The following is a 26,843-nucleotide window of genomic DNA, read 5'->3' on the forward strand; positions in this document are numbered from 1 at the left end:
CAGAATGTTTAATCAGCGCACCTGAGTCTCGTCTCACATAATTCATCTTTATGAGATGAACCCTTTCTTACATGGGGTTTTCCACCGGTAGCTCTCAATGCATTTTACAGAAGAGATTCTTCACATGGTCCCCCTCTTGCACATGGGGAAAGCAAGGGAGAGGGGAAGGCAGAAGAAACACACTTAGGTTATGCGGCCAACCAAAGGTGGGGTCAGCAATAAAATTCCAGGTTCTTAGTTTTGGGCTCTGCTGGAACTGTTCCTCCAACCATCGAAGTGCTTTTAGGGCTGGGTGAAACACAGGAGCTATTGAAACAATTCAGGACAGAAAGTGGAGGAAGGCAGAAATGTAATTACGCACACAGGGAGCGGTCACGTAGCCAAATGCCGGCATGTTGTCCTTAATAACCACAAGTGTGGTCAGGCACCCATTTATTTCCTCTGAAAGACAACGTGCCGAGCAGGTCAGCGCCCTCCGGCATGATGCTGAAACACTGGGTCAGTGTTGACTCAGAGGAAGGAGCTCCGCTGCCTTGAGTCACCCCCATTGCTTCCTGAGGGACGCTGGTTTCCCCGGGGGTGTCGGCGCTGCCATCCTGCTGAGATCAGATGAAATCATGACCTGGAGTGGTCTGGCTGCAGTTAAACGTAAAGAGATACTGGAAAAAAAAAGAAACCCCACATCTCACTCTAAGGGCTAGAAGGGTGGTGGTTTTTTTGTTTCTGGGGTTTTTTTTTAATGATTTTGTCTTGAATTACAACCTTCCTCCCCCCCCCCCCCCCCAAAAAAAAAAAAAGAAAGAAGAAAAAAGCCTCCTTTAACTAACTTGGTAATAATAGTATGGTTTTAAAAGTACTTGTTTAGCCAATGCTGACTATATGCTTACACAGCTACCTCTGGCCTGGGGAAGATCGAAACCGCAATGGCTAAGTATAGAGGCCTCTAAAATATCTTCGTATATACAGTGCCTGAATACACAAACAGAACTGGTCTCTCTCCTGTCTACAGGAGCAATATTTTCCATAGGATTTGTATTGACAGAGGTTTTCCCCCTGGAGTTATGCATATGTATTAAAATAAAAATCCTCTAGAACTGCATCCATGTGCTGAACCCCATTCCACGACCACCTTCAACCTGATAGGAGAAATATAATCTCTTTCTGAAGAAAAGTAAGCGCTTTTTCATTTTGCGGTGTAGCAGGCTCCTGACTAGGGATCATTTTTTTGGTTTTTCTTTGTTGTTTTGGGGATTATTTTTTTTCCTTTTGTTTTTAAAGAGGGGAAGGAACTATTGCCAGGATTTCAGCCTTAGCTCTTGAGAACAGCTAGTGCGTGAAGGAGACATGCTCCCATCCTTGAAGGGTGGTAGGATCCACGGACTAAGCGACCAGAGCTGCACTAGCTGTTGAGCATACTGAGATGCATTCGCCTCTGTAAAGAGAGCACGTCTGTACTTAGTGTGAAGCTTGCTGCTGGGATAAACTCCTCTTTGTGCTCAGTGCTTTGTAGCCTGGTTTCTGGAGTGAAAAATCTCTGTCTCTTTTCGAGCCTGACCCCTGACTTCTCCGTGTGCATCCCTTTAAGCCTTCGACTCAAACTACCACGGTTGCTTTTGGGCAGCTGTGGGCAAAGCAGTTTTTCTGTTCCTCCTCTGTGAGTGTGATACCTCAAATATGCTGCTGCCCGATTCCCAGCTGTGGGCTAGTTTTGTACTGACACGACATATTCTTGGGTAAATGACAGATTTCTCTGAACTGGGGTTGGCGCTACTCGCGTTGCACGTAGCTGTAGGCAGTGCGTGACATTGTTCTGGTGGGAGCCAGGAGGTGGTAGGAGTGGCACACTGAATGCCTGCCCAAATTACGTGCTCCAGGGAGCAACACCTGGCTTATGAGACATGTGCAGATGTTGCGTAGGTGGTCCTCAGGCACTTGCAGATTTTCCTATCGTTTCTACCGTGGTTATCTATCCTGGCCCTGGATCGTTTGCTGGCACACCGACAACCCTGGAAACCCCCCAGCTTTCATAATAATAAGAACTTGTCCTTCCTTTTGGGATACAGCAGCTTCTTTAAATGTTTGTAACAATATGCAGCTGAATATATAGACAGTTCTTTCAACACCAAACCCCCATCTGACAAAATATATCTGCAGTTCCTGCACTCAAGCTGTGTTTTGAAACCCTTGTGTCTGCGAGGCCCATTCTTCAGGGAAATGGTATGGAGGGGGCAGAAATGAACATGCGCTGGGACCTTCTCAAACATTGTTGGGAGGCTCTGACAAGTTTCCTGTGCCATGCCTTGGGCACAGGGATATCAGTGATTATGTCTGAGACTTCTCTGATGACTTCCATGCAGATATCTCGAGCATTTCTTTGAACTTCCAAAAATAAGCCTTTCTATTCTCATAGGTACCTACTACTCTTAGTTTAAGCACGAAGCAGCTGAGGTGCAGAGGGGTGGCATAACTTGCCTGCAGTCGTGTGGTAAGCCCAGAACAGAATCTACTCCATTGTTTTTCCGGAGAGGTTCAAGTCACCAGAAGCTCCCATGCCGCTCTGGGACGTCTGAGTGCCTACACTTTTAAAAATTCAAGCCGTAAGCCTCTTTATTTGCCTCACTCAGCTGCTGCTGATGCCCATTACATTGCATAGCTGCCCATGAGGACATCACACTGTGTAAGACACGGAGTGGTAATTTCTTGGATGAGCAATGTTATTTTGGTACTGCGTTGTAGTTCGGCACTTCTGTTCGGTGATGAGCTTGAAACTGTGTCTTGAAAATAGCAGTGACAGTGCGAGCAGGAAACAAGTACCTACCTGTGCTCCACACCTTCTCTGAGCCCAGTGGCAGTCAGCGCGACTACTCTGCTGAGAGCTGGAAAGGGATTTTTTTCCACTCCGTTTGTGATTGTAGGACATCCTATACTGGTGACGGAGTTGACCAGAGCCCGTGAAGTTCAAAGGTCTGTAATGCTCATGCTAGGACAGTTTTGGTGCGGTGTCCAACTCAAACAGGAGTGGTTCCAGTTGTCACGGCCTGTCAGTTCCCTCTTTTCACTTGCATTGTAACGCTACACTAGAAAAATAAGATCCTTCTACTTCGTGCAGCTGCAAGTGAAACACTTCACTTCTTATCTTCACTTATCTTCAGTCTTACTGAACTGAGTGCCTCGCGTCTCCGTCAGTGGCCCCCTGGGTAGGGGACAGAAATACAGTCCCTGTTGACATCTGTGGGGAGTGCTGCTGTTAGATCAAGGGGTATGAGAGGATAAAGGAGCGGGGCTAGCAGGTATCTATAAAATAAAGTAGCGGGAGTGCTGGGACGGGGGTAGATACTGAGTTATCTATATGTCTTACGAAGCTTTAACAATTTACAGGTGGCAGGTTGTATCTTTAGAATATCTTTATGGCGTATTTTACAATAATATCGTAAAATATAAAATCTCTGTAACATCCGGGTGAGCAAACCGTTTCACATTGGGATTCTGGATTGAAGTCTTGCGGGCCACAAACATTTGGGAGAATCATAATAGTTTCCAGATGCGTTTATTGTACATCTAGAAATCCACCTGTATAATGCGGCATGGTAATTGGGCCCTTCACAAGGCAGACCCTGCACAGAGGTGGAGTTGAAGCATGTTGTGTTTGAGGTGCATCTGCAGGGAACTCAGTGTGAGGACTAAGGGACAGGAGTCGTGGTCCAGGCCATAAGAGGTTGACCTAAAGAGAACAGTCATCAACTCCTTTCTCTTGCCAGTTGTGGAGAGCATTAAGAACGCAGCTTAACCTGCAGGAAAAACTAGAATATTTAAGATGGACATGGAGAAAAATTATTAGAAGTAAACTGGTAGTGGTTAGGTAGGGGGGCTGCAGGCTATACCATTAGGGAGAGTTTTAGGAAAAGGTAGAATAAACCCTTGTCAGGAATGATCCAAGTGTATTTGATCCTGCCTCCATGCAGGATTTGGAAGGTGATCTCTGTAAGTCCCTGGTGTTTCAGTGATATCGTCAGTAGGGCTTTTCAAGGTTATCCATGGACAGCAGGCTGTGTATAAATAGAAAGACTCGGGACTCCAAGAGTGAGGCTCTCCAGCGGCGTTACGCCTGGCACTCAGTTTATTAGGGTGAGAAGATGGAGCTGGAGCTGACTCTTCACCTGACCTTACATTTCTAGTGCTGCTAGCGAGTCACACAGGTCACATCCTACGCTACTAGTCACTGGTGATTCTGGGTCCCTTATCTTTGGATGGCAAAGCTCTCAAACTATCTCGGAGAGCAGACTCATCCCTCTTCCAGAAGTTGGACACGCACAGAGTATCTTAAAGCTCATCATCCTTAATGAGCGATTATGAGCAGGCTAGGCCATTTGTCTCTTTATCCTGCTGTCTTAAAATTCTGCAAAAACAGTGTCTGTGTGGATGGAGAGAATGAGACAGAGAGGGGCAAAAGACCTGATCCAAGAAAAAACAAAACAAATTACATTTATGCAGTATTCAAAGTTGCAAAACCAAAATCCCCAGCTTAGGCACCACCTAGCTCCTAGAGGCATCTAAATTCCACAAATGCCTCATTTGCCTTTTTCTCTGTGTTTGTTTGTCTGTGTTTTTTTATTTTTATTTTAACACCCCTCGGGTGCTGAGCGTTGTACTTACACGCCTGCCCAAAACTGCTTGAGTCTGATCACAATCCAGAAAGCAAGCATCCTTGGCCCCTTAGCCTCCCCGGGCGTATTTCGGAGCACACCTAGTGCACACACGGGACACGATAAGATCGAAAACCCAGTGGCAGCTGCCACTTTCTTTTGAAACATCTTATAGCAGGCGAATGGTGGGAAGGCTCAGGGATCAAAACCTCCTGCTGCGTTTTATCCAACAGCTGCTTTATGCAACACGCCAAGAGGTTTCGGAAGGAGACGAGCCTCGGGAGTAAACACTCATGGTCTGTAGCCATTGCTTCCTTCGTCTACTCTCTTTCTTGCACCGAATCTGGAGTAATCATCCACAGTGTAGCGCGGCGTGTATGGGGATAGTGAAGAGCGGCCCTTTCTCCTGGCCCTCGCCTGAGGGATAGTGCTTAGTGCCTTCTCCGGGAGGGGTAGGTTTGAAGTGCCACAAAGGGAGGGAGGAATTAAAGCCGGTCTCCCACTTCCTTAGGCTACTGTTCAAAGCAGGGCACACCGCTGCTTCCTCCGGGTATGACTTGCTTGCTTGCACGCAAGCGGGAGCGCGGCAATTTGACAGTAGAGGAGAAGCATCTAATTTTGGGTCACGTGTGAGCGTAGGCAGTTCCCGGTAGCTTTGAGCAAGGTATGGAGCTCCTCAGGCAGGAAAGCCGGTGGCGTTCCCCTTCTGGCCAGCCCGTGCTAAGCGTGCCGACAGTAAGTGGTTCCGTGCCCAGCAAGAAGTTGTTTTGGAGCCTCAGAGGTGTCTGACTCTTCTTGGAGGCCACAAAAGCACGGAGGACCCTAACCCTGGGATCCACCCTTGGAGCAAGGCCCTTAAGAGCTGGCTGTTGCAGAATGCGCGTCTTCAGTGCCAAGTCTTTCTTGGAGCTTGCTGCGTGTGACTTGTGCAAGACCTCCTGCGTGTTGGCTTTGCAGAGCCAAAGCCCAGCCTGGCCGGTGGACCACATCCCTGCCTGCTCCTTGGTTTTTCAGTTCGGCGAGGCTCATGGGGCTGGAATCAGTTGCTTTTTCTCAAGCTGTTAGGAAAAAAACAAAAACAAAACCGAAAAGACTTCTAGTGTTGCTAGTGGAAAAGCATTTCTGTTCATTGAACGGTGCTGGAATGGGACTGGACTAACCGGGAGGCTGGTGTCCGTCCTGTAGGACAGAGAGGAGACGTGCCGCACGCCCAGCCCAGCCCTGGTTTCGTTGGATCCATCTGCGGTGGTTTAGGTTTCTGGCTGAGCCTGTCTGAAAGCGGCACAGAGCAAAACACAAAGAGAGGGAGGGTCGTAAGTACCCCCATTCTCTCCTGATAATCCCTTAAAAAATAATTGCAGGCCTAAACCTCTGGCCTCCAGCAAATTTTCCACTCGATTAGAAGCTTTTGTGAAGCCGGGGAAAGGGACACGCAGACTTGCACATTGTGCCGCTGCCCGAAACTTCCAGCTGGGATTTTTTCCATCAAAAGGGGATTTTAGTAAAACCATTATAAGGGGCTTAGTCACAGAAAAGCAGTTGAGCTGAGACAGGGGTAGATTAGCTTTAACATGCTTGTTTTTGGCACTAGGGACAGGGTGGAAGTTACACCCAGCCGCTCACATGTGGCCTCCCCCGGTCTGGCTGAGTCCCTGGCAGGTGTGTGTGGGAGATGAGGACCCCTTCATGTCCCCCTGATGACCCCCCCGGCACACCACATCTGAATCTGGCAGAGGTGAAGGAAAGGGGAGGGCGGGCAGCCCTGGTGCAAGTCCTCACACCATGTGGTCTGGGTCTGGAAACCAAAGGTCGCTGCCCCTCGGGTTGGTCTTTGGTGTGGTCTGGGAGAGTTTTTGCTAATGGACAGGTGCCTCTTAGGAAGGAACACCATGACGGGGGGTAGCATTTGTAGCCTTAAGGACCGTGTCCTGCCCCTGCCTTTGATCTGCATGGGTGGTCCCCAAGCATTGAGCATCGCTGCAGGGACAGTCCTGGTGAAGATGTAGATAGAGCAGCTGGGAGAGCTGCAATCCGAGCCGTACCTGTTGTTGTGACGGCCTTCAGGGCTGTCAAGGCGGTGCTTTTTGTCAGCTCAGCATTTGTTTGGTGAGACTCGCCGTTGCCTGAAATAAAACCCGCGACGGCTATGTTGGAGTGGTTCCTGCTGCTGGGAGCTCTTCCACAGCCCACGCTACAAGCGCTTCTAGGGGCTCCCTGGTGCGGGAAGAGTAGGAAGATGTCCTCTGCACTTAGTGTTTCTCTGTCCTGATCCCCCCTCTCCAGGGTTACACAAGGCTGGAAAACTCATTTCAGGTTTTGTTGTTCCAAGTGGCAGAAGCCAGCGGGACTGGAGACGGGAGACGTGGACACCAGGTGCTGTTTGCTGTTTTCATGGATTTGGGACGTAACCTTAGTCAGGTTGCTTCCACCTCCCTTTCCCCATTGGTGATGATACTTCCCTTTCTGATATCTGTGCATGTAATGAGCCATGCAGAAGCTAATTATTAATTCTAGTAAATTATTGGTATAGCTGCTCCTGAAAAAGACATGAACACTGGGTCAGCAGCAACAGTGTGAGAAGTGAAGAAAAAAAAATATTAAAGTTTAGGTGCTAAAAAGGGCATGCGCATCCAGCTCCAGATACCTTAATCACTACGGAGGTATCTCACAGAGTAACCGTGCCAACAACATAGCAAAGCCCTACACAACAAAACTGAACTAAAATAATCCAAGCATTTAAGTTTGACCCTGCTCTGTTACCATTCTCATGCTTGCATGCTTTAAAAAAAAAAAAAAAAAAAAGTCTTAAAACAAACAAGAAAATTACTTTCTTAGTGTCTTAGACATCTTAGCTATTGATGTCAAGAGATGCAGACTTCAGGCAGCAGAAGTACTAAATCTAGGATTGGTGTACTCTAGAAAACACCTGGTTCAGGCCGAGGCAGAGGGGTCTCATGCAATGATGGGGTGCGTCAACCAGTGGTCCAGGAGCAGTCCCTCTACACCAGCTGTGGCTTCCCGTTTTGGTTTATGGTACAAACCCTCAGTAATGGTTTTTCAACCAAAAGAGGGGAGATTTGGATTAGATATCAGGAAGAAATTCTTTGCTGTGAGGGTGGTGAGGCACTGGAACAGGTTGCCCAGGGAAGCTGTGGATGCCCCATCCCTGGAGGTGTTCAAGGCCAGGCTGGATGGGGCTTTGAGCAGCCTGGTCTAGTGGGAGGTGTCCCTGCCCATGGCAGGGGGGTTGGAACTAGACGATCTTTAAGGTCCCTTCCAACCCGAACCATTCTATGAGTCTATGACCGTTCATCACCATCAAGTACTGATGATGATGAGCAGCAATGGAGTTCATCACCCCTGCGTAGCTTTCACCTGGCTCGTGCCAGTGCAGAGGTGGTCCAGGGCTGCCGAACGGGTTCTCCTGTCGCCCATCCGATTTCTCACCCTGCTTCAGGTGACACACCACACCCACACCCCCCCACCATGCGACACACGTTCCCTGCCGGGGACGTCAGCCCCGTGAGAATTAATTAATTTTAATTAATTAACGTGAGGTTGAATTAATTAACGGGTACTGTGGGGTGTCTTGGCCTGGCATGGGTCAACCCGCCGCCCATCCCCGGGGAGCCGGGGCTCCGCTGGGGCCCGTGGGCTCCAGCTCCCCCCAGCCCCCCGGGGATGGGCGGCGGGTTGACCCGGTACCGGGCGGGCGGCGGCACTCGGCGGGCAATGCTGCCGCCTGGCGGAACGGAGCGGCCCCTGCAGGCGGAGAGCGGCGGCGGGGGGAGCCGGCGGATCCCCGGAGATGCTGCGAGGTGGGGGGAGAAACCTTGGGGCTGCCGGTGGCTGTGCGGCTCCGGTTAAGGGATGGGGATGGAGATAGGGGATGCAGATAAGGGATGGGGATGAGGATGCTTCACCCAGCTCACGCCAGTGCTAAGACCCCACCAGCATCCTAGGCGGCGTTTGCTTTTCTGTCCTACGACGTCGTCCCCATACGGTTTTACCGGGTGATGAGTTGGCCCGATGGATCTCATTGTCCTTGTCACCTCCGGCTAACCCCACACAGAGATGGGTGGGGCATAGGGCGCTTCGGCCAAGTGGACGGAGATTTGCCGGAGCCAAGAGGCAGGCGTTGCATCCCAGGCGGCTCCACAAGCCTGGAGGAGCTATAGGACTCCACCTTGCTTGTGGCACAAGTAGCCTTGGAGGACTTCTCGATATGCAGCAAAAGGAGTTTATAGGGTTGAAGGACACATGTGCTTCACGCTGAAGCTGGGGGTGCTGGGCATGCAACTGTGGCTGTCGTGAAATGTGATAATGGCAGGGTTTTATTGTTACTGGGTGCTTGGCATTTTAGCTTGGCTCCAACAAGGAGAGAGGCTGCTGGCCACAAAGCTGGGATCGATAATGTTCGTGTGGTGCTGTCTGTACACCCTTGGTGGCAACCTGCCAAGCCCAGGGGTTGTAAAGCTGGGATATGTTGAGGGGGAAAGGAGGGGAAGGACAGGGAGGAAGAGGATGAACCTCGGATAAAATTTTGGGTTTTTTTTTTTCTTAAAGCTGGGAGGGGACACTGCTTCATCTTCAAATCACTAAACTGTGCCCAGACAGACAAGACTCAAAGGAAGGAAAATAAGTAGGAGCTGCTCGGTTTTAGATCCGGGTTAGCAGAAGAGGAGTTTGGTTTATGTCTCAGTAACCCTCTCATGTGGACATACTTGCTCAGGGCATGTGTCCAGGCCCTGGTATTAAACTTTTGACACCCTTTCCAAAAAGCGCCCCAGGTTTTTAGGAAATCTTTTAGGAAAAATCCCATTTCCATTCATCTTTCTGTCGTAAGGACAGATCGAATTTGGATCTTTTGAAATCTCGGCGGTGCTGTTTCAGGTTGGGCTGCCGTTGAGCCAATGCATTTGGTAGATTTAATTAAAGAAGGGGGAGAAGAAGCACTAGCGTCCCTGCCAAACGTGGCTGGAGTCTTAAGTTCTGGCACAGGAGCCTGACGAACCTTCTCCAGCTCTTTTCTTCTGAGCAGCTTGGGGCTGGGGAATTGAGCGGGCCGGCCTGGCTGGCTGGCTGAGGTGGGGATCGTCATGTAGCCCAGCCAGCAGCTCTGGCGCGGGGCCTCGCTGATGTCCTGAGGGGTCCTCACGTCCAGCCCGTACCACCCAGTTGAGATTATCCATTAGCTTTTTAGTCCCCAAAAGGCGCTACTAAAGAGCTGATGGCTAAAAGAGTGGGATTTAAGGTAGAAGAAGGAAAGAGAGAAAACAAAAAAGGGTCCACTTTGCTAGAAGCATCCTGCGTACATACGTAGTGAGGCTGCCAGATGCGAGGGCCACCTGCCCTTGAGCTGTTAATGGCAGCCCATACTAACTTCCAGCTTTGGTTCCAAAAACTTTGGGTGTCGTGGCCACCCAGCTCTCATTTTAACTCTTCCCTGACCACCAAAGGGCAGGTTCAGTAGTGAGCTCCGTACTGTCTAGCACGGAGATCACCTCTGGTCCTAGCACAGGCCCCAGACGCTCTGTGTGACAGCTGCCCCGTGACCCCGTTATTTATTAACAGGCAAACAAAGGACCCCAGAATCACCACGACAAACTGATTCAGCCGAACCCGCAGTGTGGAGTGGGAAGGTATAAAATGTATAAATCTGTCATGCAGGGACCTCCCATACGCTAGTCCAAGGGCAGTAGGACCCAGGTGGAACTGCTTTTTCCTCCCCATCTCCTGGGGTGAGGAGCCAGCCACCGGCTCCAGGACCAGGGAAACAGCTGCCACAGCAGACCAGGGACCCCCACGCACACAAGGACTCTGCTGCAGCTTGCAAGATGGTGGCATCCCCCCACCTTGATGCTCCTTGGTCCGCGGCCACCTCCTCTCTCACCCGGTCCCTTCATCCCCTGCTTTGTGTCACTCCTGCTCTGCTCCGCTTCCTGATGCCACCTCTCAAGCATGTCCCTTTTGCTCCCCAGAGCCACCGGTCCATAAAGTGGGTCCCTGCTTCATCCTCCATCCTTCGTGCCGCGGCTTGTGGGGCTGTAGGCAGGGGTCCCTGCTGCCCCAACCGGCATGGCTAGGTGGGCTGGGAGTGCTTTTGCTGGGCGCAGGGGCGAAGGCTGGCAGCAACGCCACCGCTGGGGCACAGAGGGCTCGCAGACACAGACGGGAGACTTCCAGCTCACTTACAAATAGTGGTGGTTGTTGTTGTTTTGGTTTTCGTGTTTTGTTGGTGTTTTTTTTTTTTTATGGTTTTCTACCCCAGTTGCCAACTGAGTCATGTTCAAAAATTGAAGAGCGGCTGGAGAGTGAAAATTAAGTTTCCTTGTTACCCTGAGGAGTCATGTGGTAATTGGTCTACAGTCGTTGGCAATGGATTATTTATTTTAAGGAACCCTTCTCTTTGCTAGTAAACACATGCGTTCCCCCAGCCCTGGCCTCGCTGGACAGGGAGGACTGCCTCTGTGCCCGAGGAGGTGCTGTCACCTTGGGGCACGAGAGGAAGGCATGAGGAGCACTTGCTCCATCTACGGAAACAGCCCAGAGCATCTGACTGCTGGGCTTTGGGGAAACTGTTTTTGGCAGCTTCCTTAGGCTTTTGGGTTCCCCTTAAAGAGCATGGCAGGCCGTGTGGGCAATGTTTTTGGCTTTAGGTTTTTTGGGTTTTTTTTTTTTAAGTTTGGAGAGGAAGTTTGGGGTGGGTTTTTTTTAAGGGGGAAAAAAAAAATAAATCCTGCCCTAGATCTGATTACAGAACTTACGAGCACACACATTATATTTAGACCTAGATGCCCCACTATTATCCATGTGAACTGGGGGCTTAATGAGGAGGTGCCATTTTCATTCAAATCAAACAGGAACAAATCTAGGCCGTACCTCTAACCATACCTCTCTTGGGAGAGATGTATCATTCCCCATCCCTGGCTGGAATGGCTGCCTACCCCAGGAACACTTACATTTTCAGCGGTAATGGGAACCTGATCTGGAATTCCCGTTGTTTATAATGTTGATACATACGCCCTCTTTTTTGGTCAAGAAGTTACTCTAAACTTTTTTCTTAACGCAGGAAGGAGAGACCCCACACCTCCCTCCTAGGAAAGGAAGATGGATATAGTGTCAGGCTCAATTAGATCCAATTGTGGTGGCTTTCCCTAAAGCGAACAATGCAGCTTTTGTGATTGGACTCTCACCAGAAAGCTTGGAAGTCTTGGAAAGAAGTGTGGGGGGGGAAACAACAGGCACCTCAAAGTCCAAACCTTGAGATGGTCCAGGTCCTTAGGATGCAGAGGAGATAGTGTTTCTTCATAAGAGGGCTGGGTTTGGGTGCTATTTTCCCCTCTGAAATGATGTAAAAGGGGGTGAGGGGCCTCGAGCTGGCAACAAAGAAGTCCAGCCTGAACCAAAAAATACCTGTGGAGGCAGAAGCTCAGCACCCCGGCCAGGAGGGGACCTCACTTGGTAGGACATCCGACCCACCTGGAGCAGCAGCCCAGCGAGGGCTGCTGGAGCCGGGTAGCGCAGGGAAGGGGAGGGAAGGGGGGGAACAAAGTGGCCTGCTCAGCGCTGGAAGTGCTTAAAATGCAAATATTCAGGAACTTCAGACCATCCCACCCCCACCCACACCCCCACACCCCCCCGCCTCCTCCTCGGCGCGGAGGAAAAGCAGCTTAAATACAGCCAGGCCTGGAGAGGAATGTTAAAAAGAGGGGAAGAATCGCCCTCCTCCTTTCCATAGGGACCCGGGCCCGGCCGGATTGAGTATGCATGACTGAGCAAGCGAGCAAGGACAGCTCTTCTTTTAACTTTCCTGAACAATGGCTCCCGGCTCCTTCCACCATTTCGCATTCCCCCTCCTTGGAGGCAGGAAGGGGGCAGAGGGAGCCCCGCCGCCGGGTTGGGGCGGGGGGGGGGGCGGACACGGGCGGGGGGGGGACACACCGGCTTTGTCGCTGCCCTGTAAACACCGCTTAAGCTCCATCGCCAGCGACAATAATAATAAAAAAATAATAAAAAAAAAAAAACCCAAAACACAAAAACCACCACATCGTGGAAGGCTGAAAAGGGACCGCGTCGGGTTAAAAGTCATACATTGAGGAGAAAGATTATGGTGTAGGACAAAGGACACCTTAGATTAGTCAAACTTTTTTTTTTTTTTTTAACATGTTCGCACTTTACTTCCTCTTTACTCTTTGCCTGGGGACTGGAAACGGAGACATTTCAGATTCCCCAGGTCCTTGTGCGCTGGTGAGGGCAGTTTTTGGTGGTTGTCACTGCGGGGAAATGTTTTTATTTGATGGGTCTTTCACGCAGGGTGGGCTGCAATTTAAGTAAATCACAAAAAAACCCTTTGCCATCTAACTGGAGCTTTAAAAAAAATTATAAAACACAGCCCTTCTGTCCCCCTTCCCGAATGTCTTCCCCTACCATCGAACCCTCGATTCACTTTTGCTAGCGAGCACTTCAGCACTTTTGGTTTGTCTGACCTCAAACCGAGCTGACATCCCGCACCAACGGGCAGCTGCACCCGCTTTCTCCCCACAGAGCGCCCTTGCAGCCAAGGGTGGTCCTACACCAAACCCCTTCCTCATGAACTCTTCACCATGATGTTACTCAACATCCTGCAGAGGAGGCACCAGGCTCTCTTCCTTCCTCCTCCTCCTCCTCCATCACTCACTGGAACAAGAGCAAGAAGCCCCAAACCCCCGGCATGAGCCGCACGGCATACTTACCAAACCCAACACATAGACAGATAGATACCTGTCTTTAAAAAGCACAGACAACACAGATACGGCTTTTTGTTGTTTTTTTTTCAAAAACATACTTCATATTTCCTCTTTTATTATATAAATATGTTTAACCTTTTACTGTAAGAATATAAAATGTTTTAAAGAGGATCTTTGTTATTTTTTTTATACAAATTCACAAACAGTACAATTAATCCATAGGGGGTCTCTGGGTTTGCGTTAACTCCGTGGTCTGGCCTGTTACTGTGGAGGATTTGAGATTTTGAACAATGAGCAAAAAAAAAAAAGCCAAGATATCTTCCTTTAAAAAAAAAAAAGCCACAAAAAACAAACTTACTCTTCCTCTTTAAAATAATAATTAAAAAAAAATATCTAAAAGACCCAGCTCCATTTTATTGACAGAAAAGAGATAAGACAGATGAACTTCAGTCTCCTCCCCTTCACATTGCAGCCTCGGGGCCTGCAGGCCAGCTCTGCTCCTCTCCACCTACAAACAGGAAGCCTCGCATGGTGACCTTTTGTAGGTGATTTGGGAGGGGAGGGGAAAGCATTTGCATATATCTATATATATAATTATTATTTTTAAAAAAAAAAAAAACAAAACTTGCATTTTACACATTTCTGTTAACAGTAGCCCAATCCTCAGCGTGGATTCTCACATGTCACACATTTGTGCTAGAAGAGTAAAAATGCAGAAGCACAGTTCGGGTCCCCAGTCCCCAGTGAGGAGGGAGGGAGGGAGGGAGAGGCACAACCAGAACATGAAGGTGGGACACAATAGGGTAATCTTAAAAAACAAAACAAAAGTTAAAGAAAAAGGTTGGGGGGGAGAACATCGAGAAAAAGAACAAACCCAAGGGGTGTTATTCCAGTCTAGGCACAAAAATGTTTCAGTCTCAAAATCTCTTTCCTGTAAGAATTCCAGGGCTTTTGAGGAGAGAAAAAAAAAAAAAGTAACAAATTAAAACGAGGTAGCCAGACATCATATATATATTTATATATATAGAATATATTCAGCAGAAAAAAAATGTACTTAAAAATCCACAAGAACAGCAACTTCAAATGTCTTTAAAAATAAAACCATGTAAGAAAATGAATACTGTGAAGAGGAGAATGAGTGAGGAAAACTGGGATCAGTTACAGGATGTAAGCAAGGGATAGATGGGAGAGTAAGAGGCTGTTTTTGTAGCAGTAATTTTTTTTATGCATTTCAAAATAAAAACAGGTCACAGTATCTCAAATGAAGCAGAAATGAAGCTGGAGATTCTTCCTCAAGTCCCCTGGGTAGAGGGGAGCTCGCCACCCCTTCTACCCGCTCACCCCCAACCAAAGAGGAATGGATATGTAGCTGGATATGTCTATCCCTGGTGACAAGAAGAAGGAGGGGAGAAAAAGAGAGAATGATGAAAGGGAAGATGGGTCTCGGTAACTCTCAGTGTCCCCCCAGTGCAGGGAAGGCTTATGAGACTGGGGTCTGTGCCCAGTCCCCACAGAGATAGGGGAAGGAGGAAATGGTATCTTCATCTCCAGTAGAGAGATGGGGAGAGAGAATGGAGTGCCTAGGCTTTTCCATTAACCGTAGTGCAGGGTGACACGGAAACATACTGACAAAAGGAGAGGCTGTAGCTATCCCTAGTCTCAGTGCAGTGGAAAACTGGAATAGTGGGAGGTTGTATCCACCCACAGCAGAGAATAACATAGAACTGGAGATTGAAAACAGATTAAAAAAAAAAAATAAAAAAATCAATGTACCTAGGGAGCAGTATTTCTGTCACAATTCCCAGTTGACAGGGGAGGGGCAAGCGCAGAGGTGGAATGGTCATTTTACCAAAAGCTGTGTCTGTGCCCAGCGCAGGATGACTGGGTGGCCGGGCACATAAGTGTAACTAGGAAGCCTTTTCTGCTGTTGTTATTGTTTGTTCCCATCTCCATTCCCACTCTCCTTTATATAAACCAAAAATAATCTATTCTGAATACCTGGCAGAACAAGGGTCTGTCTTTATCCATCCTTAGTGCATGAGGGGATGGAATCAGGGAGTGGGGATAAAGAGGGGTGTCTCTAGCCCCAGTGCATAAGAGTGTGGGCTTCTACCTTTTCCGCAGGGAAGGATGCTGTGGGGGAAGGGGGAGCTCTGTCTCCCCAGCTGGAGGCATGACCTGGAAAAAGGATAGGTGCTTTTTCTCTCTCTCTTCCCACCCCCCCTTCCTCCTCCTCCTCCTCCTCCAGAGCAAGGGTAGGTAGGCAGCACAGAAAGGTTGAGGATATACTCTCTTTCTCTATGCTCCCCCCTCTGGTGCCAGGGTGCGTGGGTAGCATGGCTCTGTGCGTGCCCCTCTCTCTCTTTCTCTCCTCCATTGCAGCAGTCAGTCAGTCAGTGAGTCCCTCCAGAGGAGATGGAGGTCTCGGGGTGCCCCCCTCCTCTCACCTGACCTTCTCACTCTCAGTCATTTCCCAAAGTCCCAGGTTGAGCACCTTGAGGCAGGGCAGCTGGGTGATGCGCTCCAAGCCCCGCTTCGTAATGCGGGTGCAGCCGTAGAGATCGATGCCCGTGAGCTGGCTGAGGTGTTCGGCAATGAGCTCCAGGCCCTTGTCAGTGATGCGGACGCACTGGCCGATGTTGAGGGTGCGGAGCCCGTGCATCTGCCGCACCATGCGGTTGATGCCCTCATCGCTAATGTGGCAGGAGCAGAGGGAGAGGGAGCGCAGCCCGTCCAGGCCCTGTGCGATATAGGCTAGGCTCTGGTCCCCCACCTTGTCGCAGAAGGAGACGTCGAGGCCGGACAGCCGCAGGCTGCCCATGGCCAGATGCATGATGCCCGTGTCGCTGATGTTGTCGCAGGAGCGCAGGTTGAGGCTGCGCAGGCTGCTCATGTGCGACAGGTGCAGCAGCCCCGCGTCCGAGATGCCCCCGCAGAAGCTGAGGTTGAGCTGGCGGAGGCGGCCCAGCCCGCGGGCCAGGTGCTTGAGCGAGAGGTCGCTGAGCTTCTGGCAGTCCTGCAGCGTGAGCTGCTCCAGGCCCAGGCAGCCCTCGGCCGCGCTGCGTGTCATGCCCGCCAGGTGCCCAATGCCCACGTCGGAGAGGTGCCGGCAGGAGCGCAGGTTGAGGCTCTTGAGGCGCTGCAGGCCCCAGGCGATGAGGAGGAGGCCGGTGTTGGTGATGTTGCTGCAGCCCCCCAGCTCCAGCACCTCCAGGCCCTTGAGGTACTGGGCGATGCGGCCCAGGCTGCTGTCCGTGATCTGCTTGCAGAGGCTCAGGTTGAGCGAGCGCAGGGAGCTGATCTCTGCCACGAAGGCGTGGCCCAGCCCGTTGTCGGTGAGGTTGTAGCAGCCGCTGAGGTTGAGGCTCTCGATGTCCGCCATGCCCTGGATCACGTAGCTCAGGCTGCGCCGCAGCGACAGGATCTGCACCCGCCGGATGCCCCGCGCCGCCAGGCTGGGGAAGAGCGAGGGGTTGGCGCGGCGCAGGTGCAGCTTGGCCTCCACGCCCCGCCAGACCGAGCGGTGGTAGGCGGCGTCCCGCCAGGCCGTGCACACCTGCGCCGCCCGGCCCTTGTCCCGCACCTCCAGGTACCCGAAGATCATGGCCAGCAGCTCGGGGAACAGGCACGAGATGTGCGTTTCCATCGCACGCCCGCCCCCGGCCGCCCCCGCCGGCGCCGCGCTCCTCCTCGCCGCCGGGCCCGGCCCGCTTCCGCTCGGGGCCCGCCCGCCTTCCGCTCCGCTCCGCGCCGTGCCGCGCTCCTCCTCGCCGCCGCCGCCTCCCTCACATCGCCGGCCCGGGCGGCGCGGCCCGGCCCGCGGGAGACGCTGCTGCGCGACCGCCGGCCCAGCCCGGCCCGGCCCCGCGCCCTGCGGCCGCCGCCGCCGCCTCCTCTACCGCCGCGCCGGGCGGGCCGCGCCGCCGCTGCCGCCGCGCTGCTGCGGCCGCGCCGCCCCGTGCCGCATCGTGCCGCCTCCCGGCGGGCGGGCGGGTGCGCCCCGACGGCGGCGGCGGCCCCCGCGCTCCGTCCCCTGGTGCCGGCCGCCGAGCCCCGCCGCCTCCCTTTGTCTCCGCGCTGCCGCCGCTCACAGCCCGCGGCCCCGGGCCGCCCGCATCCCGCGGTGGCGAGCAGGCAGCGAGGGCTGGGGGTCGCGCCGGCCCGGCCCGGCCCGCCCCGCCGCCGGTACCGACTCCGCCGCTCCGGGCCTCGGCCGCCGCCGGCCGCCTGCTCCGCTCCGCCGCGCTCCGCTCGCTGCTGGGCCCCGGCGCCGCGCTCCGGCCGGGCGAGAGGGGGAGGAGGCGCGGCGAGGCGGGGAGGGGAGGGGGGGGGAAGAGGAGGAGGGAGGAGGCGGCGCTGGGCCGGGCCTGGCGGCGGCGGCGGCGGCGACGCCGACTCGCGTTCCCCCCGCCCTCCTCCCCCCCCGCGCCTCTTGCGCAATGGTACGATCCGGAACACTCCGAGCCGTCGCCCTGGCAACAGCGCGACCCATTCGCTGCGCCCCGCCGTTAACCGTTGCCGCGCCGCGGTGGCGCCCCGCTGCCCGCCCCCCCCTCGGCGGCCGTCGCCGCCTCCCCTTCCCGCCCCGTCAGTGAGGGCAGGCGCTGCGTTGTCTCTCTGGGATGACTTGTCCCGTCCCCCGTCTACCCCCCCGTGAGGAGGGGGACCGAAGGGCGGATGGCAGCCCCGTCCAGCCGGCCCCCTCGCTTCAGGCCCCCCATCAGCCCCCGGTGCCTGCCGCCCGCCTCAGTGGCGGGGTTCGCCGAGGGCCAGGCACCGGGCCGGCTGGGAAACAAGCCCTGGAGCTCCCTGGGGAGCCCCGGGCTGCGTGACCCACTGAGGAAGGACAGGGGCGCATGCTGATATGGCAGAGGGAAAGCGGGCCGGCGCCTTGCCCTCGTCTGTTGGGTCTGCGGCGTGGCCTCGGCGCTGCGTGATGGCCTTGAGGACCAAAACGTGGGAACCCCCTGTCTAGACATCCCGGCAGGAGCGATAGGGGCATGGCGGTAAACAGCTCGGAGATCTGGGTAACTGTCAAGGTTGCTAGACCTCTGGGTGCGCCATTTTAGGGCCTGCGTGATGGGAAATGGAAAAACTTCTGGAAATGGCTTTCAGCTCACGGTCTCCTTGAACTAGCGCTGAAAACTGTTGAATTGAAAATTGTTTATGCTCACATAAACCAAGCAATTTCCAGTGATTTCCGGCAATTTCAAAAAAGAATGTTTGAAATACATGCTTCCTAGATGTCCGTAGCCGCCTGTAATGGCAACTGTGCGTGTTTCAACACTGGGCAGTATAGCTGCAGTGTTAAAAATGGGTTAAGTTCTACCAGAGATCAGGTAAGGCTTTTTAAAACAGTTTCAAAAGACCAGGACTGCCCTTCTGTGCCAAAGGGCTGTAAAGAAAAAAAAATAAAGTTCACGTTTGTTCAGCACGACAGGGCGCATTTTTAATACTATTTGGATTACTAAAATACTGCTAAAATCAGCTTAATTACTGATGTGTTTGCTCTACCGAGACTTTCACTAACCTGAAGGAATTGGCTCTATTTTAATCATTGTCTAAATTTATCTGCTGCAGAAATGCCCATGGGTCCATCTTCACCTACAGATTCCACATCAGCAGACTCTGTTGACTACTTAGAGGTTAAACGTTTGGATTTCATTCTGCTCATTCCTTTTTTTGCTTTAAGTTGGAGGCAATGCGAGTTGAAGGACTCTTAGGCCCTGATCCTGCCATGATATCCCTGTGCGTGTAAGCATCGCTATCGGCATTAGGCTGTGGTTTGGCAGCGCAGAAGACCCAGCAGTGTAACTAACTCCTATTACTGGCTCAAAAATGGGGTGCCCGCATGATGTGAAGCGCTGACCTGGTATTCATTCACTCTGCCTGCTCAAGTTAATTCAAGAAGTTTTTGACAGGTTAACTTTTTGCTAGCAGGCTTTATGCCGGATCAGGTATCACTGTACACAACTCCAACCAGATCAGGTATCGTCTGCACCCCTGCGGCTGGCGTACGGCCAGCGTAAAATTGGCGTTGGCTCCGTGTCGCGCGCTCTGGCTCATTCAGCTGAAGCGTGATCACGTGCCTTGGCCTGATCCCGATCAAATTTGTACTCCTGGGTGATCCAGAAATGTACAAACCTGGTTTTAATGATTGTGGAGCTGCGGCCCCACGCAGACGCTGGACCGGGGAGTCACCCAGTACGAATTATTTTTGTAGCTTTATTTATTTAGTTTTGCACTGTCGGAGGGGTGGGGTGGGGTTGTTAACCATCGGGTTAATACAAAAACGATTAGGGGGGAGAGATGTTGCTGAGCAGCCGCACTGCAAATCTCCTTCTGTCCTCAGACCAGTCATTGAGCATTGCAACCAAAAAGATTCTTCTTGCGTGAAGTGAGGAGTGGGTGAAAGGTGCGGCGTCTCACGGGCAGCGTGGTCCTGCCTCGGCGTGGGTTGCTCGGCTGAGGACGGGGGGATCACTTATGAGGAGGCTGAGTCCGGTAGACATCAGGCAACATGTGAAAGCAATGTGGTACAAAGGTGGTGTTGGTGTGATCTTAGTGATTGTTGCATTACTCATAACTGGCAAAGGTACAGGCAAGTTATACAAGTCATTCTGAAAAAGTGCTAATGAAGTCTTTTACTGTATTATCCCAAATTCGACTGCAGAATCTTACCGTGGAAATAATGTGGTATTTCCTCTCTCTAAGCCTTTCACGTTCAGACCACATTTGAGGGGGAGCGGGGAAAGGCGTGCTCTTTAAGGCATAAAAGCTCACCTGAAATACCTTCTTCTTTACATTTCAGCATGTTGTGTCTTTAACGCCTGTTGTGTGTAAGCAGCAAAGGTTAGAAATAGATGATGCATTTTCTGGAGACTCTGAAGTTCCCTTTCTCATATGTTACACACTTCAAGTGTCTGTGCTTCCTTGTGAACAATTAAGATTTACATGTTAAATGGAACAGCCCTGGAATTTGGACTCATAATCCTACCATGGGGTTGTTTTTTGGGGAGGAGCACAGAAAGTATTTTTCTAGTAGTTTTTTTATTGCTTGCTTTGTCTAAGTGACACATGTTTGGAAATAGAGGTTTAGAAAGACAAAGTAAAAGTGCGTGAAAAGGGCCAATTTATCACATGGTTGTTCAGCTGATTTTGTGTTTCCAGGAGTAAGGAAATATGTGCCATGTTTTTCATGATTTCATACAGTATAAATAGAAGGTGGTAATCACCCTGCGATAAACTGCATTTTATTAAAAATCCCTGTCTGCCTCATATGCACTCTGTCCCCCTGGAACAGTCTCCAGCATTCCAGCCCCTTGAGCAGCCCTCCCAACAGCCGCTTTCTCTTTTTGAAAGCACTTGCCAGATAAATGTTTCTTTCTTTTTTCTTCCCCAATTACACCGGTGTTCAGCGGAGGCCGGACAGTTTTGCTTGGCAGGGGTTCAGGAGGATCCACATAACTCACTTGTGGCTTCTGCGATTGGAAGTGATTCCTGCTGATAAAGCTGCACCATCGTCTATCCTGTATCTTTTATTGCATGGTTGGGCATAACGTCCACCAGGTCTTTCTGCAGCTCCCATCTCAGTCTGTCCCTATGTGGTGTTTTTGCTTCTCAATTTGCCCAGTAACTTTTAGCTCAACTTAGTCATTTAAGAGGTAACAAATACAGAGCCCTTCCCTAACCTTCCTTTTCTTCTGCCACCCTACTCCGTGTGCTTTCTGCGTTTTCATGGCTTCAGCCGTGGAACGGAAAGCTTGTGAATTTACCCAGAGGAATCTTCTTGGCCTTCGGCTTTTTCTTGCCTATGGGCAGCGGCCACTGGGACTGCAGGAGAGAAATGACACAAACCTGCTTGAACAATAAAGCCTGTGGTCCGCTAACCCTTTCTCTCTCTTTTGATCCATTTAAGCTTGAATTAATTCCTAAAGTAATATATTTCCCCCCCTTGCCTAGCTAACCGTACTCCTTTCCCTGACCTGGCTCCTTGAGGGACTGTGTTCCTGCTTGCCTTCTCTTGCAGTCGCTGATCCTTCCCATTGCCCCACCTCACCGCGCTGTCCCACATCCCAGCGCGTGAGAGCCGAGAGGCAGCTTCATCCAAGGGAGCAGGGAAGACTGCAGGGAAGGGCAGTCGCGGATTCCTGTGCTTCACTGGGTACAGCTATGATGATCAAAGGGATGTTAGGCAGGTAGGATCTCCGTGGGGTCCTCGTTCACGCAGACAGCTCTGTAGATCTAGGCTTTCACTTAAAACAGTGGTGCTTTACTTCCCACCCTTGAAAAAAACAAGGCATGGATGGCCTCAGCCTTCCACATCTGTTGCAGAGGCTGCAGGCTGGTGCCATTTGGGGTGTAGCCTGTTACAATCCGTTAGCTAATTTCCTGTGACTGGCTGATGTTGAGTTTTCAAGTCCTTTTGTCCAGCCCACCACTACACTACTTCTCAGTTTAAAGCTTTTCGCTGCAGTCTAAGCTACAGTGAGGAAATTTCTCCTCTCCAAAAAATGCAGCTGGCTTAATGAGTAGTTCAGCTAATGCTGGTTTGGGACTGTTTCAACTCCTAATGTCAGCCTTGCTCCAGCCCCCTTGCTCCAGGGGGTTACAGTTGTCCTTCACAAATTGGCTTCCAGACTTTCTTCATCAGATTTGAAGCGTGTCCATTAAATCTAGTAAGCCTGATACAACCTACGGTCTTAAACTGGCTTTAAAATTGGTTTAGTGTAACTTCTTAAAAGTAAATTTGGGGAATGTTTTTTGGGTATGGATGAGACCAAAATGGTCCTTTTGCACTGCTGACACCTAAAAGCACCATCTCCTGACATGGCTCAGCAAAACAAGGGTGCCAGCTTGGCGAGGGGAGAACATGGTGCTCATCAGCGTTTCACACTGAGTGGACCCGACCCTTGGCTACTGCTGTAGACCGGTTCTGCTCTTAGAAGGTGTCAGAGAAGCTGCGATGGCCTGTTTTAGAGGTTCCTTTCCTTTCTTGAATGTAAAGCATAAATGATGCCCTAGAACTCTTCTGTGAATGCAACCAGTAATTACATGACAAAGATCTCTATTAAGACCTATGCATGTAAGTGTAGGCAGAACAGATGTGTAATGTGCATATTTTAGATACATAAGCATGTATACATATCTATGTATGCGCATACACACGTATATAAATCAGGATACGGCTGTTAAGTGAATGGATTCCCTTTGGAAGTCATGCTGATCATGATCTTTTCTTTTTTTTGACCAGAGATTATAAAGAAAATGTAACCAATCAGTGGGTTATTTGGAAATTATAACTTAGGATCCTCTTGCACACAGAGCTTTGTTGTGGAGCTTAGGTCACTATGAAGCTTTCCTTAAGGATAAAAAACTGGTGTTTTCTCTGTGTTTTGCAAGTATCGTGTCTCTAATAGGTGCTACATGAGATTATGTTTTAGGATTACATGGTTCTTCCTGCACAAAGCAATTCTGGTCTGCCGTGTATTTCCTGGTGTTGGGGGTTGTTTATTCAAAATACAGCATACTGTGAATATGTGGTTAGGTGTTGGGGCAAAATTCAGAGCTGATGTCTCAGTGCAAACTTCAGCTCTAAATTTGAGCCTTTGGGATTTGGGTATTTTCTTCAGGTTTTGATTTTACTTGTCAGTCAATAGCTGACAAGAATATAACTATGCTGATACGAGGAGGAATGGTAGAGGATATAAAGCGTGGGAGGTCTGGATTATATTTCCAGTTTTGCCATTAAATTGGCCAGTGACTGTTGCTGCTAAAACAGATTGAATCAAGCATGAATGAAAGGATTGCTTGAAGAACCCAAATAATATATTATGGTCCAGGCAACTGTACTTGGATGCCATGTACCTATTATGTGTGTCTCGTGTGCTCTTGTGGGACAGGACTGTCTGGTGGTCAGAGCAAGTGACCTGGGCCCCTCTGACTCCGCCATACACGTCACACCCTTTGTGGCTTATACGAACCTTCATACTCAATGGTTAAAATCATCAAAGGGAAAGTGCTTCTGGGAGGGCAGGATGTAAAGTCTCAAACCTCAGCGCTTGCAGTTCATTGCATTGGGTGCTATTTTAAGTGTTGAGCTTTGTCATTTCTTTATTAGCAGTACCAACAAAGATTGAGATGGCGGAAAATATCTGATGTAGTCATTATTATTAAAAACAGTGGCACAAAAACAAAGAGACCTTTCAGGTAGTAATTGCTTTCATAAGCCATTCCTGGGGATTGAACTCTGAGACCTCTACAAATGGATCTAAAAGGGGCAGCCCCTGCAGTCACAGCAGAAACATGTGTGTCCGACGTGCTGTGGGGTACCTGTTACAGCAGCAGGTTTGTGAAATCTTCCTCTGTAACAGCTGTTTAGTCCAACACCCAGCAGAGACAGCCGGACGCTGTGTGTGTGAAGCTCCACTGCCAGCCAGCACGTTCAGCCTGGGATGGAGGAGATGTTGTGGCCTTTGGCTGAGGTTGGAGAAGGGTGGGTGCAGCCTCCTCTCTGACAAAGGTTTCCATGTAGCCAGGGCAGATGTAGCAATACTGGCCAGCTTGCGAGTAAGGGTTATTTGGTTATCAGGGAAGCTTCTTCTTGTCCTCTCTGTCAGAAGCTCCAAGAAAGAAAAGGCATCAGTACCTGGGCTTGTCCCTCTCCAGTCAAGCCTTGCGTCGGGCCCCAGGAGCGAGGTCCAGGGTCAGGTAATTCATATACTCTTACAATAGCAAGAGTTAGAGGTAACTTCGCAAGAAGTTAAGGCCCCCTCGGCCTGGGAGGGTACGGATGTAGCTGTGTGGTTCTTAAAACACTGGATTTTTATACCCACGGATTACTGCAGCGTTACTTTTAACTATTAACTCCTCCCTCTCTGGACCGTGGCCACCAGCACATTTTCAGGTAGTAAATAGCGTTCTAAAATTGGCAGTTCACTAGAACTGGACAAAGTTATGTCACCTGCCCTGCGAGCATCAGCTCCAAAGTAAGTTCTTAGAGGAAAACGGGAAAATAAGGCAGTACTGTTTTGGAAACATGCTGTGAAAATCAGAGTCACAGTTAGAGCCTGGCACAAACTGCCGGTGAGACTTAGAAAATACAGTTTTATATGGAAGGCAGGATAAAGATACAAAATACAATTTCATACTTAATGGAGGATTTGCATTAGTTCTGGCCAAAGGAAGGTTACTTTAACATCTTGTTCCTAAAAGTAACATCGCAGAAACTGTCAGTGCCAACTTCCCCTGATTTTCTGAAAGTTTTCTGTTGCAACTCCTGTGGATGCACAGAGAGGCGGTGGCAAAAGGAGGTGCCTTTCAGAAACCTCATTCAAGCTGCTAAATTCACCAATGCGTGTTATCTACCTGTGCACGACAAAAATCTTCAAAATCCTTTCTGAAAATGCTGGGGTAAAATTAAGGGCAGATGCCAACAGGGTGGGAAGAAAGTATAGAGTTCACTGTGTTGGAGGTGGAAATATAAATGGGTAAAACAAGATCTGTGTTTTACACTGGGTCTTTCAACTTGTTTCTGCACCATTCAGAAAAAAACCACAATAATCATTTGCCTACAGTATAATGTAAGTTAATCGTCTATGTGACCAGACCCTGTCATGTACAAGGAGAACACAACTTTCTTTAATCCAGATGGTTTCCAATTTTTTTTTAAAAAATGTGCGTGCCTAGGAAAACGTAAGCTAGAAATACTGCTTTTACTCCTTTTTTTTTCCCCCCAGCATACATGCTGACTAAATTATGTGGAAAAGCCGCTTTCTTTCCACTATTTCACCCCTGAGATTTAGTATTTTCCTAGTCTTGTTGGTAGTGTTGTTCCAGACTTTTTGCCAGCAATCCCAGTCTGTATTCTTTATGTTCCTTTTGGAACAGTGAATCCTTTCGTAAGAAGATTATTCCTTGATGCCCTGAAGCAGGAAACATACACAAAAATCTTCAGATGTATTGAAACCTGTGAAAATATTTATAGAATGGCAATGGTTGCCAGGACGTGGGAAACAACAGGTAACTTAATAATACTCCTTTGCATAGCCGTAGCCCTCTCCTTTGGCAAAATGAGAGCTCTGTGGAATCGTGTAATGCCTGCAGCTTTGTAGCATTTTGGGTTGCTTCGCAGGTTTTAGCCCCGTTGCACCCGTGATGAAACTGAGCCCCCAAACGTTCCTTCTGGGTGGACGGGAAGTGAGTACCTGCGGCTTGACTTTGTTTGAAACCCTTTGTTTGGGCTCACGCTGTCTCACGCTAGGTGCCCAGAAGTATCGGCGTGAAATCAGTTTTTGGAAACTTCGGACTGAATGACTTTCCAGCGTCACATGCTGGGTTTGTTGCAGGGCCAGGAATACGGCCCAGATCTCCTGGCTCCCTACCCGCTGCCTGCACGGCAAGGCCAGTCCTCAGCTCCGTTTCAAGGGATCCTAGAGAGCACTGGCATTTTAGCAAGTCAGCTGGCAACTTCGCTGTGTTTTGTTTAGAATGGTTCACATTCTTCCATCTAATTCCCACACTGAAAATTTCCAGCTTCCTATTTTCCCCGAGCTGTCCCAGCAAGACGTATTGAATATGCAGATGTGATGGCACACACTCGCACACGTGCTTTTCCTGAAGCAACCCCTCAAAGTTTGTTCTGGATGTTTGTTTTACTCCGGTTCCTCTAATCCCCAAAGTGACATTAGACAGATTTTTTTGTTTAACCTTTGTATGAAACATTCTCTCTCCCTTTATTTGTAAGGATATGCGGTTTTAGTTACATTTCGTTATATTCCCTTGTGCGTGGAGGAGACACTGTGTAAATGAAAACATATTATAATTATTACACACAAATGTCTTCTCAGACATCTCCCATACATGCCTTCCCTAGAACATAGTTTTGAATGTGCACGTCACTATTTTTTGAAACGCATTCATGTAATAAATAACTGCTTTCACTCCAGGAGTGTTTAGCAATATCGAGGCTGTCCACCCAAAATAAGTTGGAAATACATTTCAAAGGCAACTGCAATTGCGACTGAGAGCGGGAGTAGGAGGTAGGAGGCTTGGTACCACGTTTCTTGGTGATGAATCTCTCGGTTCAAAACCGGCATTGGGCTTGACCGAAGAACTGCATGCTGTCAGCACGAGTGAAGTAAAGACAATGAAAAAAGCTGGCTTCTGCTTCGAGTGAGGAAGTTATTTTGCTGGAACAGCATAAATCCTTAATAGGATTTCTTGCTTTCCCTGCAATATTCAGGCAATTCCTTCTCTCCTCCTACACCCTGCCCACTGCAGGGATGGGTGCGTATCTCCTCATACGCCAGCTTTCTGTGGTCCGCACCTGCAAACACGCGTACAAGCTTAACCCTTCTGTGCGGCGCAGCATGCTTCCCTCACCTGCAAGATGAGCAATCCTTACCTTCTCTACAAATACACTATTTTTTTTTGCAGGGCAAACACACTTTTTACTGCAAGAACATTGTAT

General features: G+C 50.1%; 2 protein-coding genes across 4 annotated transcripts in view; one reads left to right on the plus strand and one right to left on the minus strand.

Moving 5' to 3' along the window:
* WNT5B (Wnt family member 5B) overlaps nucleotides 1-26,843 on the plus strand; it is a 75,431-nt gene that overhangs the window by 19,714 nt on the left and 28,874 nt on the right. The window lies entirely within an intron of this gene.
* On the minus strand, nucleotides 13,436-17,711 carry FBXL14 (F-box and leucine rich repeat protein 14). The gene has a single exon (XM_074584201.1). It carries the CDS (start codon nucleotides 17,016-17,018, stop codon nucleotides 15,816-15,818), a length of 1,203 nt encoding a protein of 400 aa, XP_074440302.1. The 5' UTR covers nucleotides 17,019-17,711; the 3' UTR covers nucleotides 13,436-15,815.

The sequence above is a fragment of the Larus michahellis genome, chromosome 1 (assembly GCF_964199755.1).
Source record: "Larus michahellis chromosome 1, bLarMic1.1, whole genome shotgun sequence".
In the NCBI taxonomy this organism is placed as follows: Eukaryota; Metazoa; Chordata; class Aves; order Charadriiformes; family Laridae; genus Larus; species Larus michahellis.

Bases quoted from the DNA above. Each gene is read 5' to 3' on its own strand.
- FBXL14 (XM_074584201.1), bottom strand. From the start codon at position 17,018: ATGGAAACGCACATCTCGTGCCTGTTCCCCGAGCTGCTGGCCATGATC.